This window comes from Fragaria vesca, linkage group LG4 (genome assembly GCF_000184155.1).
Source record: "Fragaria vesca subsp. vesca linkage group LG4, FraVesHawaii_1.0, whole genome shotgun sequence".
NCBI classification, from domain to species: domain Eukaryota; kingdom Viridiplantae; phylum Streptophyta; class Magnoliopsida; order Rosales; family Rosaceae; genus Fragaria; species Fragaria vesca.
In genome coordinates this window covers 5185444-5213370 of record NC_020494.1, presented here as the reverse complement: position 1 = coordinate 5213370, position 27927 = coordinate 5185444, and the positions used below count along the sequence as shown (strand labels likewise).

Below are 27927 nucleotides of genomic sequence, written 5' to 3'. Positions count from 1 at the left end.
AAACAACAACAACAAACTTAAAAGTTTGCACACCTATCTCCCTAACCCTAAGAGCGACTCTGTGCTCCCAAAACCCTAACCCTACCTCTCCAAACCTCACAGCCTCTCCATCACCAATCTTGTTGCTTCCCATGGCTTTCAAGCTCCCGGAACTCATCCTCCCCTCCTCATCTCCATCGCCAACACCAAACCACTCGTCCTCTGCAACTTCTTCTCTGCAGAATTTGAGCAAGTCTTTTGCTTCCTCATCATCGATCCAATCAGCATCGATCGAGGATGTCACCAAGCCTTTGTTGCGTCCTTGGTTTTGGCAAATTCCAAGGTTGTGGATCTCTCTCACCGCATCTCTGCCTCTTAAAAGAGGTGTTGCGCAGTTCTTCTTGATAGCAAAGCCGTTGAACTCAACCCCTAGCAGCCAAGCTTGTTGGAACTCAAGCGGTTCTGTGGAAGGGTGTGGATCCTGGAGCGGAAATTTCAGATCCAGGAACGTCCGAACAATATCTTTATCATTAGCTTCGATCTCATCAAGGATAGGGACAAAGTCCTTCGAGGAGGACCCTGGTGGTACCAGCAGGTGCCAGTTGTGATCCAACTTTATGATGGCGTCAAATCAATCAAGAGCCTCGCCATGGACTCCTTATTCTTCTGGGTACGTATTCAAAATATTCTACCTAAGTATGAGATCCCTGAGAATTTTCCTGGTATTACTTCTGTTGCTGGTCGTTATATTGAATATGACGACAAACTATTCATTAGATCAAAAAAAGGTTAGGGTTAGGGTTGAGAAGAAACTATCTGATCCTATTCTTACCTCCAAAACCATCAAGCTAGCAACAAATTATGTGGAACAGATTGATTTTTACTTTGAGAATTGTTTGAGTATTTGTGATGCTTGTAACTTGGTGTTCTATGAGAATGGAAAATGCCGAGCTAGTTACAACACTGCAGGTCTGTCTCATACAGACATGCCAAACCCTGCCCCTGTGATCAGCTTTGCATCCAAAGCTCTGATGCATAGAGCCTTCAATTCCATGGTTCAGGATTGCCCTCTACACCAATTGCTGCCTCAATGCAATCTTTGATCAAAAGAAAGAGATGATGCACAAGCGCCCTATTGTTCTCAAGAAGCCGACGTGTGAACCTGAAGATGATGCCCTAGCTATTATACATGTGAATGATCCTGATCACTCTATCTTCTGACCAAAATGCACCGGAGCATGAACCTGAAGGTGACTTGACTGTTGGAGAGGGACGCAAACGGAGCCAACCATCATCACGTGAGACCTCCCCCAAGAAGTTGAAGGTATTGATAGACTTGTTGCAGTCACATGAAGCTCATGTGCATACCAAGAGAATGAAACAGCCTGACTTCTTGGTTGCTCTCTCGGCCAAGACTCTCAGCCTCACATCGGATTCAACTGAGATGGCTCTGGTGACAACTGAAGCTCAAAAGAAGAAAAGAGGACGTCTCATTGGCTCTAAAAACCAGAAACCTAGAAGAAGTGCTAATCAAGAGGATTGACTCCTTCTCTGACTCCATCTGCAACGCCCCCAAGCCCTAGTGTGAAGGGCAATGAGGTTTTTTGAAGTTCTGCTTTTTCTTTCCTTCTATTTCAGCTTTATTGTTTTTGTTTTATTGCAGAACAATTACTCTTGGCCCATGCTTTTCACATGGGAGAGCTTTATTTTTGCTAGCTTTAGTTTTGTTAGAAACTTTACCTATGATCTATTTCTATTAGATTATAGGCTCCTTGTGAGCCGAAATTTGTAATGAGGATACAACTCTCATACGAATCAGATGATCTTGCTTGTCCTCTGTACGCATGGCAACAACGGATTGATTCGTATTGTACCCTCTACTTTAGTACTAAATGACAAAATTGTCTTTGAGTTCATATAAAAAAAAAAAAAAAAAACAACAACAACAACAACAACAAACAACAAACTTAATAATAAGTAATGAACTTTGGTGGAATATTTTTGAAAGTATGTATGGACGAATAATTTGTCTATTATATACTAACTTTTTTCTTCACATATATGTCTATAATATCTTGTTTAGCTTAATAATTTGTATATTATATAATATAGTTGTTTATCTTTTTGAAAATAATAATAATATCTTGTGTTAACATAAAAATCACAAGTTTATTCTCAAACTAGCAGTTTATGTATCAAAACCCCCAGATTATAAATCCTGGTTCCATCACTGCTCGAAACCACGTTAGAAGAGCACCAGAAGGGTGCATCAAACTCAGCGGATACCAAAGCCTAACGCCCTAACCTGTCAATTTGTGTCCAATTTTAGGTTCTCTTTGATCTGCTTCTTTTTTTCTTTTTGTCTTTTACTATTTTCGACCATAGTCAATAATGTCAATTAAGTTTCGTCAAACGTACCATTAGTAGTATCACCTATTTCATGTGGAAAGACTCTTCGGTTCACCAGGTTCTACCATTGCAGGGCCCAATCATAGTTAAAAAAAGAGTTTGATCCTGGCTTAGAAGGAACGCTAGCTATATGCTTAACACATGCAAGTCGAACGTTGTTTTGGTCTTTTTGGATTCCCTGAAAACGCTCTTTGTACTGTGAGGTTGGTAATTTTCTGGTGGGGGAGCGGAAGATAACGAAAGGGAGACAAAGTCCTAACTAAATCATAACACAAGAACCTCCGTCTACATCAAAACACAAGCTACTCATTCAGTCGAGTCGAAGTAAACCTGAAGTGTCGCGAAAGACTGGAATGGAAAGAAAACGGAATGTACCGGATTTTTAGCACGTGCAACCTTACAAGTTGTTGGTTTTAGAAACTATTAAATGCGTATATAATTTCACACTGGTTAGCCAACTCAAGATTTCTCTTAGAAGTTGGGAGGTATTAATTCCAAAGGAAACAATGTAGTCGTTATCATGAAGTACATTCAAACAATAAGGCAGTTTTTCTACATATTTGTTATTTTTATTTTTTGAAAGGAAATATATTTGAAACATACAGTATGTAACTAGATAATTAAAATCAATTAGGCTGAAAATTACAAAAACCTGAAAAACATAATTGGATATTGTCTTCATAGTAATAAAAAAACCTAATTACAAAAGCCTGAAAAAGATTTGGGGGGACATTTTTGTTGTTGTTTGGTTACATTTGGTGGGAGCTTTATTGGACAGCGCAATAGCAATTATCAAACAAGCCCAGATCAAAGATAAACAAAACCCGGCCCACTAATCCCCATACAAAAGAATAGCAGTTTTGCACCGGCGCGGTTTGAAGTGGAAGTGTTACCAGAAAAACCATTTATTTTATTTTATACAGTATGCGTGTTTCTCTATGATCGTTGATGCTTCTTCTAATTCGTCAATCATGCTTGGAGGCCGAAGAAGCCGAGGTTTGAAAGCCCAACTCACTTTATATCCATGCCATGTTTTCTTGATTTTCTGTCTTGGTTTTGGCTACTGTAGTCGATCTGGGTTTTGTACTCTAATGGGTTTTAGATGTTGATTAATGCCCACTAATTTAATAGTTCTCGGCTGTTTCTTGTTGGAGTGAGTCACGCATCCTTGTGGTGCTAGGAATGTAAATATTATATTAGTAATATTAGTTTCCTAATAGGTTACTATGTATCTTTCTTAATAGGTTACTATGTATCATGTATATTAATCATATTCTTAGAGATGAATGAATTATCAAGAAATTCTCATTCATTTATGTTTTTTGTGACTGTATCAGAGCTGAGATCCTCTTGGACTCGGTTTGCTTTTTCTGCTGCAAATTCAGTTTTTTTGTTGATTTGGTCCTTTTAATTTGGTTGGCGTGGTTCATTTGGTCAAGTTGGTGATTTGGTACTTCTGTTGGTCCCTTTGTAAATTGATTTGTAATTTCTACAAATCAATTGGTCCCTTTTGTTGGTTTTGCTAATAGCTAGCCTTGGTTGGTTTCTTGCGAAGCAATTAGTTTCATCCTTAATCATTAGTTTGTCCTTTCTTGAATATTGAGATAGTCTGCACATCTTGGAGGTACTTTGGGTTTGTTACAAAGTTGTAGGTTTCTTGGAAAAAAAAAAAAAAATTGAGTAGAAGAAGAAAGATGGTGGACTTGAAGATTATCGATGGTTCAGAATCTGACGTTACTTCCAACAAATCTGGTTGGAGAGGAAGCAATAACATTGAAGGACGTGGAGGTCGTGTTGGTCTAAGCGACAAAGCGGCAATTCGATTGGTGCAAGAACCTGATTTTGGTGGCATTAAAGGCCAAGATCCTTCAACGGGTAATGTTTCCTTGACTAAGGAAACTCGAGGTAAATATGGTGTTGTTTTACATGTTGCTAACTTTACTGGTGGAGATACATGAATTATTGATTTTGGTGCGTCAGACCATATGACCTATGATAAATGTTTCTTTTATGTCTATGTCTTATCTTCCTATTTCTCATGTCTCTAACGCAAATAGTGCATCTTTTCCGGTCTTAGGTATTGGGTCTATCCAAGTAACATCGTCCATTGTTTTACATGATGTCCTTTATGTACCCTCATTGTCTCATCTCTATTATCAGTATCTCAGTTGAGTTCACAAAATAAGTGTTATGTGACCTTTTATCCAATATATGTTGTTTTTCAGAATCTATGCACTCGGGTGATCATTGGCAAGAGAGACCTGAGGGGGAGACTGTTTCACTTAGATTGCATGTACGCAGGACAAGCACAAGCACCAGAACAACCTTTGGCCCTGACATTGAGTTCTGATCGGTTGAGTGAGTTATGGTTGTGGCACAGGAGTCTGGGACATCCATCTTTTGGGGTAATGAAAAAGTCCATGCCTTCGTTGTTTTCATAGTGAGTGAGTCTAGTTTGCATTGTGAAACTTATGCTTTGGCTAAGAGTCATAGGTCTAGCTATCCTTCAAGTTTTCATTCTAGTAGTTCTCCGTTTGAGTTAATCCATTCTGATGTGTGGGGTCCTTCCAAAAATTTTACTCTTTCTGGAATGTGTTACTTTGTGTTATTCATTGATGACTTTACTCAATTATCTTGGGTAGTTTTGCTTAAGTCGAGAGCATATGTTTTCTTTGCCTTTACAACATTCCATAATCTTGTTCGTACTCAATATGATGCTCATATTAAGGTCTTTCGTTCCGATCAAGGGGGGAGTTTGTCAATCATTTTTTTCGTGAGTATTTCCAACACCACGGCATAATCTATCAAACTTCATGTCCACAGACACCTGAGCAAAATAGGGTGTCTGAACGGAAAAATCGTCACCTTTTGGATATGGCTTCGCTCGATCTCTTTTGCTAAGTGCTAATATGCCGAAGTACCTTTGGGGAGAAGCTGTTTTATGTGCTTCTCATCTTATTAACCGCCTTCCCTCTGCCCCTCTTCAAGGTCGTGTCCCACTTCAGGTCTTGTCTAACTACGTTTCTATCCCTTCAGCTAATACTCTTCATGCTCGTGTCTTTGGTTGTGTTGCTTATGTTCGTCTCTATAAAAATCGAAGGTCAAAATTAGATGCTAGAGCTCTTAATTATGTATTTGTTGGGTATGGCTCTCATCAGAAAGGCTACAAATGTTATCACCCTCAGTCCCAGAGGTTTTATGTCACCATAGATGTTACTATAAATGAAGATGTATGTTATTTCTTGCCTCTTGTGACTCCTCGTCAGGAGGAGAGGTTTAGTTATTATGAAGATTTGTTTGTTAGATAGAATGGGAGTGTGACACCAGAAGTCACAAGGGGTGGAGTGTGTATCAACAAAGCTTGAAAGGAATGACAAAATTTCACCAAATGGTCAGCCCAACTCTACAGATCAGTCATCCGAGGTAAAAACAGAAAACAGTGGAATTAGTGACACACCAGATCAATCTGATTGTCCGGTTAGAGAAGAATCTTTGGGCAGTGCTTTACCCAACGATCAATTAGATCCAGAACAATCCGACCGATCGGTTAAGGAAGTGATTTCAGATCCTGAATCTAATGATGTGTTGCAGTCTTCTGACGGTATTTTAAATAGCTCTTCTGTCTCTCCCACTTCTTCATCGGTTTCACTTGTTGAATAATCACCCGAGATATGTCCTAATCCTTGTTTTTCTAATAGTTCTTCTGTGTCAAATAATGTTCAAACCAAAATCTTGCCTAGTCGTTCAACTCGTGGTCAGCCTCCAAAACATTATGAACCTACTCTAAGTGCTAAGGGTAAATATCTAGTTGCTAATTATGTGTCTACCCATAGGTTGTCTAAACCATATGTAGCATTTATGAATCAATTATCTTCTGTGTCTCTTCCTAGTAAAATGCATGATGCTATGAGGGATGAGAAATGGATGCAGTAATGAAAGTTGAGATGGATGCTCTTGAGAAGAATCATATGTGGGAGTTAATGTCATTGCCACTAGGGAAGAAGACAGTTGGTTGTCTGTGGGTGTATATTGTGAAACATAATTCTAATGGTTCAGTAGATAGGTACAAGGCAAGGTTAGTAGCAAAAGGTTATACTCAGAAGCATGCGATAGATTATGATGAGACTTTTGCGCCTATGGCTAAAATGAACATAATTCGGGTACTTCTTTCGTTAGCAGCTAACCTTGATTGGCAACTGCAGCAATTTGATGTTAAAAATGTGTTCTTACATGGTGATTTGCATGAATAAGTTTATGGATTTGCCTCCTGGGTACGGTACTTCTACTAGAGAACAGATGGTGTGTAAGTTGAAGAAATCTCTCTATGGTCTGAAGCAATCTCCCAAAGCTTGGTTTGGACGGTTTAGCAAGTTTATGAAAAGAATTGGATACCGTCAGAGCTACTCAGATCATACTTTATTTCTTAAACATCGGTGTGGTAAGGTGACAGCCTCAATTATTTATGTAGATGATATGGTTATGACAGGTGATGATAGTGAGGAGATACAGAGATTACAAGTATAGTTGTCTTCTGAATTTGAGATGAATGATTTGGGTAGTTTAAAGTACTTCTTGGGAATTGAAGTTGCTTGTGAAAAAAATTGCATTGTTTTGAGTCAACGAAAGTATGTTCTAGACTTGTTAGCAGAAACAAGTATGCTTGACTGCAAACCTGCTGATACTCCTATTAAGTAGAACTATCGGTTAGCAGAGTATTTAGATCAAGTTCCTACGAATAAAGCAAGATATTAAAGGTTAGTTGGTCGGTTGATTTATTTATCTCACATTAGACCAGACTTAGCCTATGCGGTTAGTGTTGTCAGTCAATTCATGCATAATTCCAGTGAGACTCATATGGACGCTGTGTTTTGCATATTGCGGTATTTGAAGTCTGCTCCAGGGAAAAGATTGATCTTTTCCAAGCATAGTCACTTGGATGTTTCTAGATACACAGATGCAGATTGGACAGGTAACATCACATATCGTCGGTCTACTTCTATTTCTTTTACATTTGTTTGTGGTAACTTGGTAACTTGGCAGAGTAAGTGGTGGCTCGTTTCTAGTGCTAAAACAGAGTATATAGGAATGGCTCGAGAACTTTGTGAGATGTTGTGGTTGAGACATTTGCTGAGAGATTTGGGGTTTAAACAGAGCAAGGCTATGGCTTTGTATTGTGATAATAAAGCTGCAATTAAAATTGCACACAATCATGTTCAACATGATCGTACTAAGCATGTGGAGGTAGAACAACACTTCATTAAGGAGAAATTAGATGGAGAAGTCATTTATTTCTCTTTTGTCTGTACAGAGGAGCAGTTAGCTGATATTCTTACAAAGACTCTCTCAGTTAAGGCCTTTCGTGACTCATTTGACAAGTTAGGCATTTGCGATTTGTATGCACCAACTTGAGAGGGAGTGTTGGTGTGAGTCACGCGCCCATATGGTCCTAAGAATGTAAATATATTAGTAATATTAGTTTCCTAACAAGTTACTATGTATCTTTCCTAATATGTTACTATGTATCATGTATATTAACCCTATTCTTAGGGATGAATGAATTATCAAGAAATTCTGAATCACTTCTGTTCTTTGTGACTTTTCTAAGTTGAGGCGAACTTTGTTTTGGTTCTGTTAATGGGTTACGTTTTTATATAAATTTTGGTGCTTTGGTGATTCGTGGAGGCATATATGTAGGAATGAATTTGGTGCAGTTTTTACTTTAGCACTTTTGGTGTCACTGTCAATTGGGTGTTATTGCTTTGTGTGTCTGTTCTATTTCAAGTCTTCAATGAAGTCGATGCTTGCAAATGACTGCTGGTTTTATCATATTAGGGCGTTGTGTTAAGAAACCAAGTTACAATTATGGAATTGAGTCCGGTATATGGTTTTAAACTTTCCATGTTAGATAGTTCTTGCTATATCTGCTGTTCGGATACTACATTTACGTTTGGATCTTTGTTTTGCAGGGGTGATTTCATGCCGGGATCATAGCAGCAAAAGAAAATTTTTCCAGAGAAATATGAGTTTTAGAAATGGCAGCACCTTTTTCTTCACAAAATTTATAGTCCAATGTCAAATTCTAACTTTCCACTAAGAACATTTAGATGAGACTTTTGCATCCTTTAGAATATGTGTCAATGCAAGCTCATTGAGATTTCCTGTCTCTTGATAGTGTCTGAATCCATCATGGATTTGAACCAGCTATTACAATTGTGTGATGTCATTCTATGTCTAACTGGACACTTGCAGTATCTAACCCCATATTTCAACACTTGCAGTATCCAACTCCACAGTTCAAAACCACAACAGAGAGGCATTGGGGGATTGTTCACTTGGTGCATTTAGAACAAAGTCCCATGGTGTAGTTTCAAATTTAAATTGATCATATGCTTATGAACCTGGGTCTCACACAAGTGCCGTACGTTAGAATAAATTGTAGTTGAAATTTTTCTTGGTTTCTCTGATATGATTTTGAGTTCAGTATACTCCCTTTTTTTTTTGCGTTCATTAAACCCTGTTTTTTCAATACACATTTAAGCTTTACTGGTACATCAGAATGAGCTGGGTCTTTTCATTTGTGTTGTTTTGGACAATTGCAATTCCTTTGTTACTCTAATTGCTGGAAGGTGAGATTCCTGCTGATGATCCAAAACTAGTACTGGTCACGGGAACTTATGAAAACCTTTCTTCGAGACTCAAGAGGAGTTCGACCAAATTAAGTGATTATGAGGCTCTAATGACTAGTTGACATGGTCTGTTGTCGTTGAACTGACATTGTGAGATCATTCATGTTTAGACGGAAAGGGACATTCATTCGTGTTGGCTAAATGGACCTCTAGTCAGTGTTGTGGATGCTTTGTATGTTCACATACATTAACTGACTGGTGGGTTGTGTCTAAGAGTCTGCATGTCGTTCCTTTTGAGCACCTCTTCCGGCAGAACGGGATGGCCAGAACTTTTCGTTCTTCATTTTCTGGATGCATTGAGTTTCAATAACAACACTGAAGATTGATGAATCATCTGGTTAATAAAACAAATATGTAGATATATATTTTTTGTTTCGCAACCTTGATTTATAATATTTTTCTTTTAGCTTTGTTTCATTGATGACCGAAAAACACTATCGTTTTAGGATAGTTTTCACAAGGTATGCTCATCTAAAGGACAATTTTTAAGAGATTGATGGACAAATAAATCTAACGACGGAAAATAAGTTGTATAATTTCAGTTATTAAATTTATGACATGTGATTGAGATGCATTTTTCTATCAGTCTCTTGTAACCGTCTCTTAAGAGCTATTGTTGTAAGTGATTCAGTTACATTGACATGTCATCTTATTGATTCTTTACTATTCGCGAGGCCTAGTTGATAATAGCATAACCCAGAGTTCTGCCGCGACCCCCAAACTAGAAAGATTTCTCTAGGCCCGCTTGACATTCTGATACTAAATTAGAGGAAATTGTAAGAGGCCATTTTGAAATTCCACGACCAAAAACAAGAATGCAATTACATCGTTGTTCAAAGCACTGAGCAACGTTGAAGATTAAAAAAGAACAAGAATGCAATTACTACCGTACTAGTTAGGTTCACTGAAGATTGAGATTAGAGGCTTATGAAACCTCAATATCTAGAGACTGTTTATTTTATTTTATTTTTTCAATAATTTCTACAATCAACATATTTCCAATACTCTAGAGACTGTTTATTTTATTTTATTTTTCAATAGTTTCTACAATCAACATATTTCCAATACAATTGATCCACAAAGTATATATATAATTTCACTTGCAGAAAACTAAGAAAACATACTTGTAACAAAACTTGAATTGTGTATTCATAAAAGTTACAAATACTCTGGCAATGAGTTCCAATTCCAGTGAACCTAACAAAATCTGGACTTGAGGCTCATAAACCTCAAGAAATCAAGATTTAACATAATTAGTTGCTCATGCATTGGTGTCCGAATTCAGAAAACCAACTGAAATTTGGCAACCGAAACATTCAGCACACTCAGATATTATAAACTCAGGATCTTATAAACCACAAAGTTCAAAAAAATAAAAAAAGAAGACAATTCAATAAAAGAAGAATAAGAAGAAGATCAAACCAAATATCAAAGCACAACAGGGAGATAAAACCACATCAAGAGGGAGTATGAGCGAATGTTAAAGAGATCAAAGCGAAAATACATGAAAGTGAGACAAAACCAAAGATACCAATAAATTATCTTCACAAAGTCTAAAAGGGAAGCAAACAACAGTACGACAATGATAAGTTCTTAACAACACGACACTTTTAGAGGTTCTTATTCACATAACAGTTCTCTGGCCATCTAAAATACTACACTGAATCAAGTAGTTAATCGCTACATATTATGTCTTCAGGGATCAGACTTGCCATACAAGTAGGGACATTCAAATGACAAGTGGTCCACAACCTTCACAAAGTTAAGGCTCATCATCTTATTCAGACTAGTCTTCATCTGATTCTGAATCTGAGTCTTCTTGATCACGGGGCATCAGCTTTTCAAACCAATCACAACTCTTATTCCATGCAAATCCTGCCCAGCTTCCCTTGGGGTGGCCATGATCCGACTCAAGGCAGCAATGGCAAATTATTTCATAGCCCTCGCCAACAACTGCGGTGTCGGGGTTTGGAATATCTTCCAAGTAAGGACACCGAAATGACATGTGGTACCCGACCTTCATACAAACTTCACAATATTTAGGCTTTTCATCAGGCTTACCTGTTTGTTTTTGTGGTGCCAATGTCAATTAAAAATTTGTTAGACAAGAAGCAGCAAAACTTGAACGGTATGTTGTCATAAAAGTTATAAATACTCTGGCAATGAGTTCCAATTCCAGTGAACCAAATTAATATAACACAAGGCCCCTATTACATGTTCTTACCAAAAAATTGAAGTTCAAGCTTTTAAGTCAACATTTTTCTACAAACAACACATTTCCAATACAGTTGATACACAAAGCTTACTTATATAGTATCATTTGCAGAAAACTAAGAAAACAAACTTGTAACAACAAAAATACTTTGGCAATGAGTTCCAGTGAACCTAATGGGAAAAACAAAAGGCCCCTATTACATTTTCTTACTGAAAAATTCAATTTCAAGCTTTTAAGTCATCAATCATTTTTCTACAAACAACATATTTCCAATACAGTTAATACAAAAAATTTATATAATAGCACTTGCGGAAAACTAAGAAAACAAACTTGTAACAAGAATTTTAACCTGATTGTATAATTTATTTATTTTAAAAAAAAACCACAAGTAGAACAAAAAAATAAACAACGAAAAACACATGAGATTCAAGCTTAATTAGATTCAGACTGCAAAATAAGGATCAAAAGCATACGTTCAGCTATCTCCAGTTTCCTAGCTGCCTCGGCTTCCTTGCATATCTTTTCAAATTCCTCATCAGATATAAACACCCTCTTTACGAATTCCTCGTGCGGCAACATAAACAACTCTCCTCTAACTCTCCACCCATCTAACAGATTCCTTGTGGATTCGGCTTCACTTTCAGACAATTTATGGTTAGGATCGGCACCTGTTTGAAGAGAAGGAAACATCCAAGTCACGGCCAAAATACATGATAGAAATTTCCTACCCTAAACATTACCAACCAAACTGAAACGCTAAAACACAAATATATATATATAAATTTATATAAAACATACCCTTGACGATCTTCACAAATATCTCTTGTAACTCTCGTTCCGAAATCTCGGATTTCCTAGAGGAATCATAGAGAAACTGTTTGAGTTCTTCTCCCGAAAGCGCTCGTTTCTTAGAGGAATCATGTTTGATGTCATGACATCCGTCTCCCTGCTTCCAGCTCCCGCAGCCGGCCTCGGCCGGAGTAGCCCGGGCGGAGCCGCCGATAGCAGGTTGGTAGCGCATCAGATCCATTGCCCTGATTTCTCAGATCAAAACTTGTTTATTTTTTTTGGTTTGGGAGAATTTACAGATCTAGAATTGGAATTCAGTTTGTTCTATATATTGCGGTGAGCCGGTGACAAACAAGGCCGGGTCTGGCCTGGGTCCGCAACTTGGCCCGAACAATATATGTGTTTTATTTTCCCTTTTTTTTTTCTTACAACTTTTTCAGTTTTCTATTAATATGTCTCACACTCTCACCTTCCTTTTAGGATGTTCATTTTGTGTGCGCGTTTTCGTCTGCTGCTAACAGGAATATGATTTCCGAATCCATGTAATAATATGTTTACAGGTAAGAATAGGATTATGTTTCTTTCTATATACTTAAAAAGAGATTATATAATAACACATGATCAAATTTCTTTTTTCAAAAATTCACTTTAATTTTTTTCTTTTCACAACCTTGATTTATAATATTTTTCTTTTAGTTGGGAATACCAAATAGCAATAACCTTGGTCGCCTTTGTTTCATTAATAACCAGAAAACACTATCATGCTGGTTTCAGGATAGTTTTCACAAGGCATGCTCATATGAGGGACAAATAAATCTAAAATAAGTTCTATAATTTTAATTTTTATATTTATTACATGTGGTTGAGATGCATTTTTCCATCGCAATCTCTTGAAATAGTCTCTTAAGAGCTATTGTTGTAAGTGATTTAGCTAAGTTGGCATGCCACCTTATTGATTCTTTACTATTCATAAGGCCTAGTTGACAATAGCATAACCCAGAGGCCATAATTCTACCACGACCCCCGAACTAGCTAAGAAGATTTCTATAGGCCCACTTGACATTTCGGTACTAAATTAGAGGAAATTGTAAGAGGTCATGATGACATTCCACAACCAAAAACAAGAATGCAATTACCACTGTACTAGTTAGGTTCACTGAAGATAGAGATTGGAGGCTAATGAAACCTCAATATCTAAAGACTGTTATTTTATTTTATTTTTTCAATAATTTCTACAATTAACATATTTCCAATACAGTTGATCCACAGAGTTTATATAGTATCATTTGCGGAAAACTAAGAAAACATACTTGTAACAAATTAAACCTGAACCTGCAGTATAGAGTCATAAAAGTTACAAATACTCTGGCAATGAGCTCCAATTCCAGTAAACCTAACAATATCTAGAGACTTGAGGCTCATAAACCTCAAAAAATCAAGATTATCAATTCTTTTAACATAATTAATTGCTCATGCATTAGTGATTGATTTCAGAAAACCAACTGAGATTGGGCAACCGAAATACTCAGCACACTCGTATTATAAACTCATGATCTTGTAAACCACACCGTCCCAAAAAAAAAAAAAAAAAAAAAACTAGAAACAATTCAATAAAAGAAGAATAAGAAGATAAAACCAAATCTCAAAGCGCACGAGCATGAGCGAATGTTAGAGATCAAAGTGAAAATACATGAAAGTGAGACAAAACCAAAGATACCAATAAATTATCTTCACAAATCTAAAAGAGAGGCAAACAACAGTAGGACAATGATAAGTTTAATTCTTAACAACACAGACACTTCTAGAGGTTCTTATTCACATAACAGTTCTCTGCCCATCTAAAATACTGCTTGAATCAAGTAGTTAGTCGCTACATCATAGTATGTCTTTAGGGATCAAACTTGCCATACAAGTAGGGATCGGACATATAAATAACAAGTGGTCCACGACCTTCACAAAGTTAAGGCTCAACATCTGATTCAGACTCTGAGTCTTCATCTGAGCATTCTTCATCATTACTCAATTTATATGCAAATTCTGCCCAACTTCCCTTGGGGTGGCCGTGATCCGACTCAAGGCAGTGATGGCAACATATTTCATAGCCCTCACCAACAACTGCGGTGTCAAGGTTTGGAACATCCTCCAAGTAGAGACATCTAATTGACATGTGGTCCCCGACCTTCATACAAACTTCACAAAGTTTGGGTTTTACATCAGGCTTACCTATTTGTTTCTCTGGTGCCAATGTTAATAAAAAAATTTGTTAGACAAAGTTTGGGCTTTACATCAAGCTTACCTATTTGTTTATCTGGTGTCAATGTTAATAAAAAATTTGTTAGACAAGCAGCAGCAAAACTTGAACTGTATGGAGACATAAAAGTTACAAATACTCTGACAACGAGTTCCAATTCCAATGAACTTAATTAATATTAACACAAGGCCCCTGTTACATTTTCTTTCCAAAAAATTGAAGTTCAAGCTTTTAAGTCATCATTTTTCTACAAACAACACATTTCCGATATAGTTGATACACAAAGCTTATATAGTATCATTTGCAGCTACCCAAATTGTTATCCCAAAGCTGTTCTAGGAGGATGATGCAGGAATGCAAGTAGCCACATGAAACAGTTCAGATTCTCTAAAAGGAGAGAGACCATTCCCCCTCAAGCATATCAAAAGGGAAATACACAGATCAAAGACTATTTACAAAGATAGGAACTTGCAAGGGAAAACATATAAAAATTAAAAAGCATCACCTGTACATTACAACATGCAGCTGCAAAGTAAAAGTTCTCTTTGATTTTGATCGAAAGGACAATGACCTAGAAATAAAAGCTGTAGATATATATTTCTTTGTTAATATACTATGCTATGTTGTGTATGGATTCCTAAAGTCCAGCTGCAACTGCATGGCCAAGGCAAAACCTAGCTTATATTATCACCCCTCCAAAAAACAGATCACTTCTAGATCTGACTCAATCTTACAATCAAGCAGTAGCAGGTTTGGGTGATTTTGGTGTAGTTTTGGGGGACTTAGCTGTAGATGGTTTGGGTGATCGGTGAGGATGGTTAAGGTGATATGGTGAGACATTGGGACCATTTGGTAGAGAGCGGTGAGGATGGCTAAGGTGATATGGTGAGACATTGGGACCATTTGGTAGAGACTGACTTCTAGATGGTTGTCCATTCCTTGCCGGAACCCAAAGGCCATTTCTAAAGTTGGGACTGGAACCAGGACGCTCTGTGTGCATGCCTTGGGGGTGAGATGAGGAATATGCTTGATCCTTGAGGTGCAGCAGAGGCTTGATCACTTGAACAACTTCACTCATAAGAGGTCTAGCCTTTGGGTTACGACTAAGACAGTGGGCAGCCAACTGAAATGCCATTTCAGCACCTTTAATTGAGAAGCGACCTTCAAGTCGAGGATCTATTAGTCGGTAGTATCTTCGCCTATCTCCAAGATGTGGGCGTGCCCACTCCACCAAGTTGTGCTCTCCTTGGGGTCGATTTTTGTCCATAGATCTTCGTCCAATCAGTAATTCAAGCAGAACCACCCCAAAACTATATACATCACTTTTTGAAGTAAGGTGACCTATAGAAGATGAAGACATAAAATTGGATTAATTGGCAAATACCCTTGAACACTAAATTAGTTCACACTTGACACTTTTAAACAAGTGTATATGGATGTACTGTCATGCATATAGAGTCGAGTATTATGCACAACAGAACTGGAGCTGGGAAAATGATAAGCATAAGCTACGAACATAATGCTCAGAAAATAAATTTAATTCAACTAGAACATGAAAGGCTGACCTGCTATACATTATAGACATACCTTTCATGAGCAAAAATGTGTCAGCTGCATCAATGGAAAAAAGACGGTAATTCCAATACAATGGCAGGCATGTGATGACTGTGGTGTATAGTTATTCTTCGTAGTATATACCAATACACAGGAAGTAATTCCAATACTTCCTGTCTATGTAGGTATATACCTAAGAGTGTCAGGTCTATCAGATTTTGGGTGCAAGCAATGCCAATACAAAAGAACACAGAGTTCAACAACATGCAGTCAAAAATTTTAGAACAAGGCAAACAAGACGATACATACAGTTTATAATACTAACCTGTCATAACATACTCGGGTGCCGCATAACCGTAAGTGCCCATCACTCGGGTGGAGACATGGGTTTTTTCTCCCTCTGGACCATCTTTAGCGAGCCCAAAATCAGAAAGCTTGGCGTTGTAGTCCTGGAATAATATTAAATCATTAGAAAACAGGGGGAGGACAAAACAAAAATTTGAAAGTTAAGCTTAGTTACGCACCGCATCTAATAAGATGTTAGATGTTTTAAAATCTCGAAAAATCACCGGTCTTTCAGATTCCTCATGAAGATATGCAAGACCCTTTGCAGCACCAAGAGCTATTTTCATTCTGATGGACCAAGGAAGAGGCAAGTTCCCTACAATGGATAACAACATTATTTCTGAAACATTAAATCATCTACTAGAAAATTGTCAGGTAATTATAATATCCCATAACTTATCACCCTAAGAATAAAAACAATATAAGAAAAAACTATAGGGTGAAAGTATCATGCCTATTTTAATCATTGTTTTGGAAAGTGATTATAGAATAGTGTACATACAATATGGGCCATAACTGTTCAAATACAACAGCAAATCTAAAGGAAAAAAAAACCTAAACTTCAAGAACAAGAAAATATAAGGCCTATTAACTAGGGGTGAGAAGAACAGAACATTTAAAGTATGCTGCAGTGATGCATTAGCTAAGTAACAATATAAAACATGAAAGAATAATCACAGATGTACCTGCAACAATTGCAAAGTGATTATGGGAACTTTTCTGTACCTTCTACTTTCATAGAGTAAATTCACATTTCATGGTACCTCCCAAAAAATATACTAAAAGAAATTGCCACTAGGAAGAGCAAATTGCAGATAAACAAATTTCTATGAGATACAGATAAATTTTCATACTTCTAAAGAGGTGATTCTCCAAGCTCCCTCGAGGCATAAACTCATACACAAGTAATCTTTTATCATCCTCGATGCCATATCCAACTAATTTGACTAAGTTAGGATGGAGCAATTCACCAAGATAAATAACTTCAGCCTGAAAAGTGGACAGGACAAAAATTATCCTTCAATCATGGGAGTGAAAATACTTTTCATTCCTGATAAGTGCTAATGCAGATAAATGAAAATGAGGCACCATACCATCCATTCTTTGTGGCCCTGAAGTCCATCATGGTTCAGAGTCTTTACAGCGACGGGAAGCCCGATACCAGGTTTTGTTGGAGACGTTCCAGTCTCACTGATCCAGCCTTTGTATACACAGCCAAATCCGCCTTCCCCCAAAAGATTCTCAGGTCTAAAATTCTTTGCTGCTGACTTAAGCTCATTGAAGGTGAATCTTCGAAGCTGAGAAGCAACTATCAGTTCCTCAGGTGCTTTGGGAGTGGACAAAGCACTTTCTGTGTTACTAGTAGTTGAAGACAAAGCACCTGGAGCTACTGCATGGTTGTAGATTGTGTCATTTGTAGACTTGCTATCTTCTGGTTCAAAAAAAAAGATAATACATATATCATCAGATGAATTTTAAAAAAACCAGCTCACCGCTATTAAAACAGAATCATTTTATAATATCTCATCAAAAACAGAAATCGCTATCTCAGCCCTCTTTTGAGCCTTGTCAATGTTTGCATGCTCAAGGTCAAGGGTTCAAAGTTTGCTGGTGGTGACGATGAAATTTAATGATGATTCACGTATTCGATGAGCTATAAACAGCAGTCACAGATCCAAAATATGGAATGAATGCAATAACTTTTCAGTATGATAATACATTGAAAAAAATGCCTAGATATGCATAAAGTATTGATAAGGCAAGTAGTGTACTAAAATAAGCAATAAGATAATGTGTTTCCTAGTTGAGTATCTTCTCATAATTTTCTTTTTCAAACACTATTTTCTTTCAATCACAGGATCATGTGTCTATATAGAATAGAATTAACTTTCAGAGTATATAAAAGGATATGGACTACTAGTATAAGTAGGTGACCTACAAGCAAGTCAAACACTTTACAAAGCACATACAGACCGTTACATATTTAAAGAAATGTTTTTCGGTTTTCACTTGCCACACTCGCGCATGGGCGGCTAACGCTAGTATTTTCCACACAACACGTTTATAACGCTTGCATTTCCCTCACGAGTCTCAACATATGTATAAACTATAAAGAGAACTCTTAATCAATCCTCGTACAAATTGGAGTCAAAATCATTTCATAGCACATTAACAAACGTATAGGCGAGTAAAGCTAGATTTGCCTTTAAGACACGTGCACACAGAACACATCTCATTGCAAAAAAATGCATTAATGCCAACAGAAGATCAATCATTTTCCCCGAGGAAATTGGAATCAGAATTATTTCATGCAGCACACAGTTGAACATAACTGATGCATGGCATCTATTTATAATAATCGAAGAACCAACCGGCTGTGCATCTGTTGTTCATGGAACATCCAGCAAACACAGATCAAAGTTGAAGCTAAATAACAGGACTTTGTTAAGAACAAAACTAAAACATGCTAGAAAATATATGCAACTAAGAAAACACACATCAGTACAATTCTAAATGAAAAATATGACAACACCCTCATGGATGTACTTTGATAATTCCAAACCTTTATTGATTAGGAAACAACACGAGCTATCAGCTAAGCAACTGAAACCAATTTTAAGCAACCAACCACAAACAGATATGATCATACGACCAAAGATATTTATGGTAAATAGTTAAATGAGTACTCCATGAAGATTCATAAGCCATAGCACATAACATGACATGCTTTTCTATGAACACAGAAATCTGTGGGGGGCAACAAGCATGCTGTAAGACACAGTAACACCCTTGACATTGAAAAGAATCAATATTGAACACTTAACTCCAAACAAAACCATAAAATTCGAGCAGAGGAATTTATAAACATTGTAACATAATACAAAGGTTTAAGGAACAGATTGAATTATACCATATTGTGTGCTAGTTCCACTGGTAGAATTATCCATTTTGGTCTTTGGAGACAAGCATCTCCCCATGAACCTAAACTTCATCCAACAACCTTTAATTTCATCTCCCTCCTCAATCTTATGCTTCCCCTTTGATTTTCCCTTGTTCCAACTCCCAACCTGCAAAGCCTCAACCCCGACTCCCATATTCTCAGAACCCTAAAATCAAACCCCCCACAAGTTCAAAACACCCTCATTCACCAAAAGAACCAATCTTTTCAACCCCCTTCAACAATTCAACAAAACCAAAATGCATAACAATCTCCCAATCAAGGAAAAACCCACCCAAAACATCAAAATTCAAGAACAAAACACATTAGACCCTTTTCAGAAACAATTCAACCCAAAACCAACAGCAACCAAGACCATGATTCTCAATGAAACAAGACCCTTGTGATGCAAAAAAGGACATGCAAAGCAAGAAGAAGACGACACCAACCCAGAAACAGATTCCCTGCAACTGATCATATCAAAATGCTCAGCTCATTTCCAGCTTATAAACACAAACCTCACTCACATTTCACTCGCGGGGAGAGAGAGAAAGCGAAAGAGGGGCCACAGATAGATACAAAACAACATTAAAGAAAAGCTGGCATTGAGTCTAAGCTAGAACAGAAAACCAACAAAACCAAGAATGCGGTTTGGTTCTTTTTGAGGAACAATGGTACCACAAACGTGCGTTGAACATGAAAAGCAGCGAGGATGAGGAAGAGTAGTCACAGGCAGTGATGCAATGCCTCCCCCAACATTTCCATATTGGCTTCCTCCCACTTGGCACTCTTCTACGTTACAGCTTCTTCTTCTGGTAAATCCAGAGCGCAGAAGCTCCTCACTCTCTTCTGCAATATTGGCATTTCAAATAACATTTTGGGGTGTTTTTCTTTTTTTAGAGAAGTGAGTGCCCAAAATTGTGTGTCAACAACTCAAAATTGGTAAAAATGCATTGAAAGGTGGTTTTTTTTTGGTGTTCTCTTTCTGGGTTTTGGTTGCTTTTATTTTTTTTATACATGTTTGAGGACCTTTTTGTGTTTCCTTGTCGGGTTTATTTGCTTGGAACTTGTCAAAGTAGCAGTGTTCTTCTCCTCGGATTTGCCAATTTCTATTTGGGCCAACCTCAAAAAGATCCAAGAACAAATCTTTCCTTGGATAACTGGAACTTTAGCCCAGATGGTAAGAGAACCTTTCTCCTTTTTGCATGCTTTGATTCTTTAGATGGTAATGAATTTTTATTTTTATTTTGTGAGGGTTGGGAATTAATTAGAGTCAACAAATTGTCACTCTATTTTAAATACCAAATAAAAGTGGGAAGATATGGCAATTTGCCAAAAAAGATATATGGTAGTTCGTTATTTGATATATCATATATGTGATGACTATAGTAGGTTAATATATCCATTGGATTCACACTCCCACGAGGATGATCCCATCTTTTTGCTTAATTCAATGTTCTTTTAAATGAGTTTACAAATTAAGCTGCCCTAAAACAACATTATGCTCACAAAACATGTGACATTTCCTCTTTCTTCTTCTCTTATTCTAGTTTGCTCTTCTATATGAGGCCCCCTTCTGATCCAGTATAGCTTCCTTTGATCTATGTTGATGTTATATGTAGTGGGAATAGTTGAGGTCATTTTGACAATTCATTAAAACGAGAGGGAATGTCCTAATTAGGGATCTAAACTAAATGATGGGAGTAGTGTTTTGAGACACGAGTATGTGAATAATACCCGGCCTATGATTCTATGAATATTCACGCTCCTTTAAACTTGAAAAGAACTTAGGTGCGCTCGGGATGTTTAGTAGTCGATCGAGAATGATGACTACGTACATTTACTATGAAAAGCGCAACAAGAACCAGGTTTGAATCAAATGCACTTTCACTCAATTCATATCGTTACGTGAAGGCAACCAAGTTACGGATGTTTTGACAAACAATGGCATCAACTCTACATGTTTAAATTGGTGGGATATAAACTCCTCCATTTATCATTTCTTTTGGTAATCATGATTGGTCAGTTCTCCCTAATTTCTGGTTTGGTTGATCGTTTTTTTTTTTTAGAATTTGTTGATCGTTTGTCTGACTGACACGTAGAGATGAATTTCTTCTCATGTACCTCATCATTTTTCAGTGTAATCTTCTTCTTTTTTGAATAAATTTCCTTGGTTATATCGTGTACTCATCAGAAGCACTGTTATCAATAATGTGATCAAAATAGTAACTCTACGTACTCTCAACCGCTTGTTCTGTACAGCCATGATAGAAAGCTTAAAAACTTGCTCGTTTTGGAGAGAGAGGTGTTGGTGTTGGGTGGGGGTGGTGTTGAATGATAGGAAAAAGGATATGATGGCAGAAAGCTCACATGGTTTTATGTATATGCCGCAGAGTGAGTACGCAGTTAGACGTACACTTTCAGTTGTCAGATGCAAATTTACGAACGTCACCTTCAAGAACCTCAAAAACAAAACAGAGACCATTTCCTAACCCTTCCTTCCTCTTCTGTTTGGCTTCTTCTTACTTGGACTGTGTGCTCAGAATCTTTACCTCTTTTAATTTCCCCCTCCAGATGATAATAGTCATTTCCTTAGGTACCTGTATCTTCCACTGAGATTTTCCTCACACTTTTCCTCAGTTAAATCTTCATCATCATCACTACTTCTGAATTCTGATGCATGAAGTCAGCTTTTTTCTCTTCTGATTTGTACTGTGACAATTACTTCAGCCCAATTACTAATTTTGATTCCCTAATATATACAAATCCAAAGCACCAGCTATGCCAGAGCTCCTAATCAAAAAAAAAAAAACTATGCCAGAGCTGGAAATCCACTCACTGGCACATGTTCATGTGTGTGTTTCTCCAATATATTAATCCCTAATATGATCTGATACCAAGCAAGCAAATGTAGCTAGCGTAATATATACAGAAGAAGGAAAAAATGTGAAATGGAAATTTTAAGTGTATTATTCAGTGGCAATCGATTACTGATGAAATTAGCAAAAATATTTAACTCTGTACATCAATGTTCTACAGCCAAAAAACTTGAATTGATAATTGAAAACTCATAGGAATTTGAGCCATGGCCGGGAACCGCGTAATGGGGTTTGATCAATGAAAATGGTGCGGCTGCTCAGCAGGCCATGGCCAGAAGTTACCTTGGTGGTCTTGGTCAATGGAGCCATTGTTGAACATGGTGCAGAAGGTTTGGTCGTCTTGAATCATCTGGTCAACTTTGAGGCAGTGGAGGTCTGATGACCTTGATGAGCCTTGGAGGAGTTGGGTTATGCTAGCATGAGGTGGCCTGCATAGGGATGATGGGAACAGGTTTTTTGATCCATTTGTGATCTGGGTATTTGATTGAGGGCTAGTTGCTGCTGGTGTGGTACTTCTTGACATGTCTAAGTTGATATGATCAGAACTGTTGTCATCAGTACTGCCATTACTCCATGAACCTTGATCAGTCTCTTTCTTCATGTTATTGCTAAGCCCCCCTTCAAAGTTTGAATCTTTACTGCCTTTTATAGCCAACAACTGCATCATCGAGCATATGAACTCAAGAAATCAAGACGAAGTACGAAAGAATATAAACAAGCAGCACACGCCTGAATTTACTTGATAAGATATACAGATCGATAGACACAGTTGTATACAAGATTACAAACGGTCATTTTAAGGGGAAAATGTCATCAATTAACATAACAAGTATTACAACAATTGAAGGCAACCAAGATTAAAATACTCTTGTTGATGATCATCAGATGCACATCTGACAGACAGACTGACCAGATCATCAGACTAGTTAATTATAAGAGAAATTAGGGAATATTAGTATGACTTTTGGACGTGATTATATATTTTATCGTACATTGGATCAAGAGCTCCAACAACTAGTAGAATTAAGATGTCCTAGTAATCATAATGCACCATAATCAAAACTGATCTTCGATCATCTCATATAGATAAACTACTTAAAGATTCAAAGTTAATCTAATATTCTAACTCCATAAAAAATAAAAATAAAAATAAAAACAGTTTTCATCCAAAGCTGATCTGGTTAAGCATACTACTGTTAATTACCTCAGACTGAAGTTTCTTGTTGTGAGATTGAAGGGCATCATTGTCAGCCTTGAGAGCATCAAACTTCTTCTTGAGGACATCATAGTCTTTCTCCAACTGCTTTGTCTTCCACCTAGCCCTCCTGTTCTGAAACCATATGGCAACCTGTCTTGGCTGCAGACCAAGAGCCTTAGCAAGCTGCAATTTCCTCTCAGGCTCAAGCTTGTTCCCCATCTCAAAGCTCTTCTCAAGGGTCTTAACCTGCTCAAGGTTCAGCCTTTTCTTCTTCTCCCCAATCAGCTGTGACCCATCATCAGACAAATCATCTTGATCTCCTCCTCCATGCAGATCTTGATGATCATAGTGATGGTGATTGCACTTATCATCCCCGGAGAAGGATAGCGATCTCTTCATCATGAAAGGAATTCCACCGCCACCGCCTGCAATTATACACATAATTAGACCCCATAGCAATAATATCAATTACAGAGAAACGAGTGAGAGAGAAAAAGACCATGGAAGTGTTGCGGTGGACAAGAGGGAAGATTGTTGAGGGAGGAAGAAGCTGCAGAGAGGTGGAGGTCTGGATCTTCATGGGTTTGGAACATGAAACTATGACAAGGTGGGAAGGCCATGATTCATGTCAAAAATGCAACTGCTCTCTTCTCTATCTCGTCTCTCTCTATCTCTCACTTGCACTCTCAGAGTTGCATGTTATTGCTAAAAGGGCTAGCTAGGTATGGGTACTGTTCATGCAGCTAAGGATATATAGGATATGAGTGTCCTTGGTTTGGGTGCTTTTTTGAAGCAAATTTAAGGGGTTTTGGGATTATGGTCTGGCTCTCACTCTCATGGTGACAGAGCTTTCAGAAAGAGAGAAGAGGGTGATGGGTGCTGCAGAGACTGAAAGACAGCGATTTTTAGGTGAAGAGAGAGAAGAAGCGAAAAAGAAAGGAGGGAGAGATCCATATCCTAGGATGGGTCCAAGAAACCTCTCCAACCTCTCTACTATATTATACACAAGTACACAACTATACCTCCTCTCTCTCTCTCTTGCATACAATTAAATACACTAACAAATCAGCTGGGGTACTTAAATGAAACAAATCTCAGCCCAGAAAATCATGTGAATCTAAAATCACAGAGAAGAAAAAAGAAATTAGATCCCATATTACAGTTCATCAGCAACATGAATTTATAGAAAATGAACGTAAATCTGGCATTGATCAAGTAATTACTAATTAACGATAAAGGGTAAGGCAAGGTGAAAAGTGAAACCCTACAATCACATTGGCATCACATATTTGATTCCACATGGATCACATCATGTGTGACGAGGAAACTTGGCAACATGAAAACCCAGAATCCAAGGAGAGGAAAATAATAGACAATATATAGAGCAAGCTAATGTGTGTTTAGCAGCCATTGATGAACTAAATTAACATTCATCTTGGTGGACATTGCATTATCGATTAATCAAGTGATCCGACTCTGTCATTTGCTGGAGAATTTTGGTTATTCTGTCTCAAAGATGTGGATATATTATACTCAGCTGCGTCTCCTTGGGATTTCAACCACGGTTACTATAAAAATTGATTCGACTTGGTGAATAAATCAAAGGCCATAAAGTTAATTTGAACTCGATCATGAGCACTTGCGGATCCAACCCTATGCTTATCTAGGCTTAAGAATTAGGTGAGAATTTTGACACAAACTTTATATATAGGTTTAGTTGCTTAATCATAAACCAGCACAATATCAAGTTATAACACAAAAACATAAGCATATATAACATTCGAAATTGATCAATTTTCTTTTTTCAACCTTTGATGATTGATATGTATATGTACAATAGTTAGTGGAGCTAGCATGCTTCTTCAAGTATAGTAACCATATAAGTAGTCTTCCTTGATCAACTATTAAGTGCATAATTTGGTAGAAATCTGGTTGTTGCAAGCCACCAACAATATGCAACTACAACATGGCAACGATGCTTAATCATAAAAGAATGTTTGATGAAAATTAAATCGATCATTGAAAAATGTGATTCACATTGAAAAGATTTTGCTGAAGTACATGGTTAAGTATGAGGTGATGATTAAAGATTTTGAAGCTTTATTACCAAAATGTATGATAAAAAATCAATCGTTGAAAATGTGCTTCACATTAAAAAAAAAAATTGCTAAAGTGGTTGAGTATGAGGTGATGATTAAAGATTTTGAAGCTTTACGGCCTCGTTTTTTAAGGTTTAGTTAATTTCTTTTCGTAAAAAATTTTCATGTTGTTAAAATATATTACAACTAGCCCAGGTAACTATTCTATCTTGCAGCATTAGGGGCCGGGTCGAGGAGAACTGAAGAAACTCATATTTGTAATATTATACACACGTATCAGAATCCTGGCTGACTCCATCTCTGTATCTATAGCTTCGAATTGTACATTGTTCTTCAATGTGGGATAAGCAAATCGATCAGCACGTAAACATCATCGCTCGTTCACATGAAATGAGAGATAGAACTAGGATTTCTAATTAATTTTATTGTTCACGGATGTAACTAAGGAGATGGAATTCAAGTAGTGCTTAGATGTAGGCATATATACCTAATTAACCTACAAGAAACACTGCATGATTATCTTAATTAATCACCAACTGCTACCCCGACATATATTGTCCTGAGGACATGATTAAGTGGGAATGGTAGAACACATGAGATTCCGTATTAGTTGAAAATGGGTCATTTCTTCCCACTCCTTAGCCTCCATCTTCTTCTTTGAAAGCTAAGCAGATATGCCCTCAAAAGGAAAACCGATGGGACTCTCTGTGTCATTTTTCCATGGATGCAGAAATCAATGGTTGCTTTCACTTTTCTAGTGCCAAGACCTAGAAAAATTCTAACATCGGTGTGATTATTCTCCTTTTTCTCAGGTATATATTAGCTATTTCTCAGCAAGCTTTTAAGCACTTATTGTTAGCATCTGTAACTTATAAGGACATTACATGAGAGCTTTGTTTCTTCGCTAAACACTTTTTTCTTCCAGCCAGTCCGTTTATCTTGGATGCATCATTAAGGGCTCCAACATATCTCCATAGTCAATACGTACGATGGTTTGTTGGTTAGTCTCATCAATTATCATTATTGTGAGTCTTCGTTGTTATCGGTTATCTTTATATTAGTTTGATTTAGATATTAAACGGAGAAAATGTCAGTACCATATCCAACATAAAAAATATGGAGCAAAGTGTTAAAATGATCGAGATAATGAGTTAAGAGATATATCTTACTCCATGTCAATATATTACTAAGATAAGTATACTTAATTACCTCACTATGGATCGGAGAAGTGCCTGTACTCCTAAACTAGAACTTATATAATGTCAATCTATCTCTGAATCACACTAGAAGATTACCCATCATAAACAATCTCATTGATCAAAAGCAATTAGGTCACACACTGATAAACAGAGATTAAGATAGCCTTAGACATGGGGTTAGGTTCTTTTGGGGAAGGCTTGTGGTTCCCATGTAAGTGGGATAGTACTGCTGAATTAGCCTGGCCTACAACAAAGCTCCTCTTACAATCACATGCCTTTATTGGAAGTTTAGAGGGTACCCCCCACCCTTGGGGATAGGTTGGATGACTTGGATCCATCCATGTTATTGCCTTTTGTTGCTAAGCTTGCTCACCTCAGCTCATCACCACCTCTCAAAAAAATTTGAAATTAAACAAAGTGCTCTTTCTGAATCTTCCCCACATGGCCTTCTGTTTCCATGTGCCCTGCCCTTCAACTCCTCCCCCTCTCCCTACCCCTCTTCTTCTTCAACCAAAAATGGTATTTAAACTTTTAGTTTATTACATCAATATCTGCTTCTTCTATTCTCCAACCATATATCCCACTATTTTATGGCACTTCTTCTAGTTCATTATGTTCTTGTAGTTATACTTCTCAGTGTTCTGATACACCAACATTTATCATATCATTTAATCTGATGGAGACCTTTCCTTACAGAGTCACCCTTATATTGATCAGTCAGAAGGGAATCCAATTGAGTTTCAGTTGCCTTAAGCAGATGAGAGTGTTCTGGTTTGGGAAAGAAAAATAGACGTGTGGAAAGATTATGGTGCTTCTGTATCTACTAATTAAAACATAACATGAGGATGGGTGAGGGAATGATAAGATTTTTTTATATGGTGTCTGTTTCTACTAATTAAGCAGGCCCCTGCAGATACAACAACAATACATCTTAACAAGAAATTATATGTGATATTTCTATTTAATTGCTCGTCCCCTGCTATGAGTTACTTGAAAAATATGACATCTTCTAGTTCGATCCTAAAAGTTGAATCATACGAAGGTAAATTTCCATGGCTTTTCTAGCTATGCCTTTTACCTATTTCCCTCTATCCTTATTGTTCTTCTTCTAGCTTTTTCAGCTTTTTCTCACCCTTGCGGTGATTTTGTTACTGGCCATGTCTAGCACGGAAAGACTTAGTTCCTTGTTTTCTCTCTTCTTTTCTTCTGTATGTCACATGTTTCTAGGTAAAATAAATCATTAAACCACACAACCAGGCCCGGTCTTGGCCTAGTGCTGTAAGTGTGCTGGCACCGGGGCCAAGGCTGAAGGGGTTTTTTTTTTTTTTCTATTGTTTATATATATAGTGTATTAATATATATATATATATATATATATTTNTTTNT

The 27927-nt window shown here is 37.3% G+C and overlaps 3 protein-coding genes across 3 annotated transcripts; all 3 read right to left on the bottom strand.

Moving 5' to 3' along the window:
- Positions 1 to 10553: 10553 nt before the first annotated feature.
- On the bottom strand, positions 10554 to 12536 carry LOC101314362. The gene is made up of 3 exons (XM_004296506.1): positions 12088 to 12536; positions 11763 to 11957; positions 10554 to 11135 (listed from the first exon to the last, which is right to left on the bottom strand). Exons 1-3 carry the CDS (start codon positions 12317 to 12319, stop codon positions 10861 to 10863), a joined length of 702 nt encoding a protein of 233 aa, XP_004296554.1. The 5' UTR covers positions 12320 to 12536; the 3' UTR covers positions 10554 to 10860.
- Positions 12537 to 15065: 2529 nt separating this feature from the next.
- Positions 15066 to 19323, bottom strand: LOC101295909 (probable receptor-like protein kinase At5g15080-like). The gene is made up of 6 exons (XM_004297907.1): positions 19140 to 19323; positions 17323 to 17660; positions 17083 to 17218; positions 16408 to 16544; positions 16209 to 16332; positions 15066 to 15670 (listed from the first exon to the last, which is right to left on the bottom strand). Exons 1-6 carry the CDS (start codon positions 19321 to 19323, stop codon positions 15066 to 15068), a joined length of 1524 nt encoding a protein of 507 aa, XP_004297955.1.
- Positions 19324 to 22134: 2811 nt separating this feature from the next.
- Positions 22135 to 24219, bottom strand: LOC101314073 (homeobox-leucine zipper protein HAT7-like). The gene is made up of 3 exons (XM_004296505.1): positions 23743 to 24219; positions 23250 to 23668; positions 22135 to 22703 (listed from the first exon to the last, which is right to left on the bottom strand). The coding sequence occupies exons 1-3, from the start codon at positions 23861 to 23863 to the stop codon at positions 22281 to 22283; spliced, it is 963 nt and encodes a 320-aa protein (XP_004296553.1). The 5' UTR covers positions 23864 to 24219; the 3' UTR covers positions 22135 to 22280.
- Positions 24220 to 27927: the final 3708 nt, after the last annotated feature.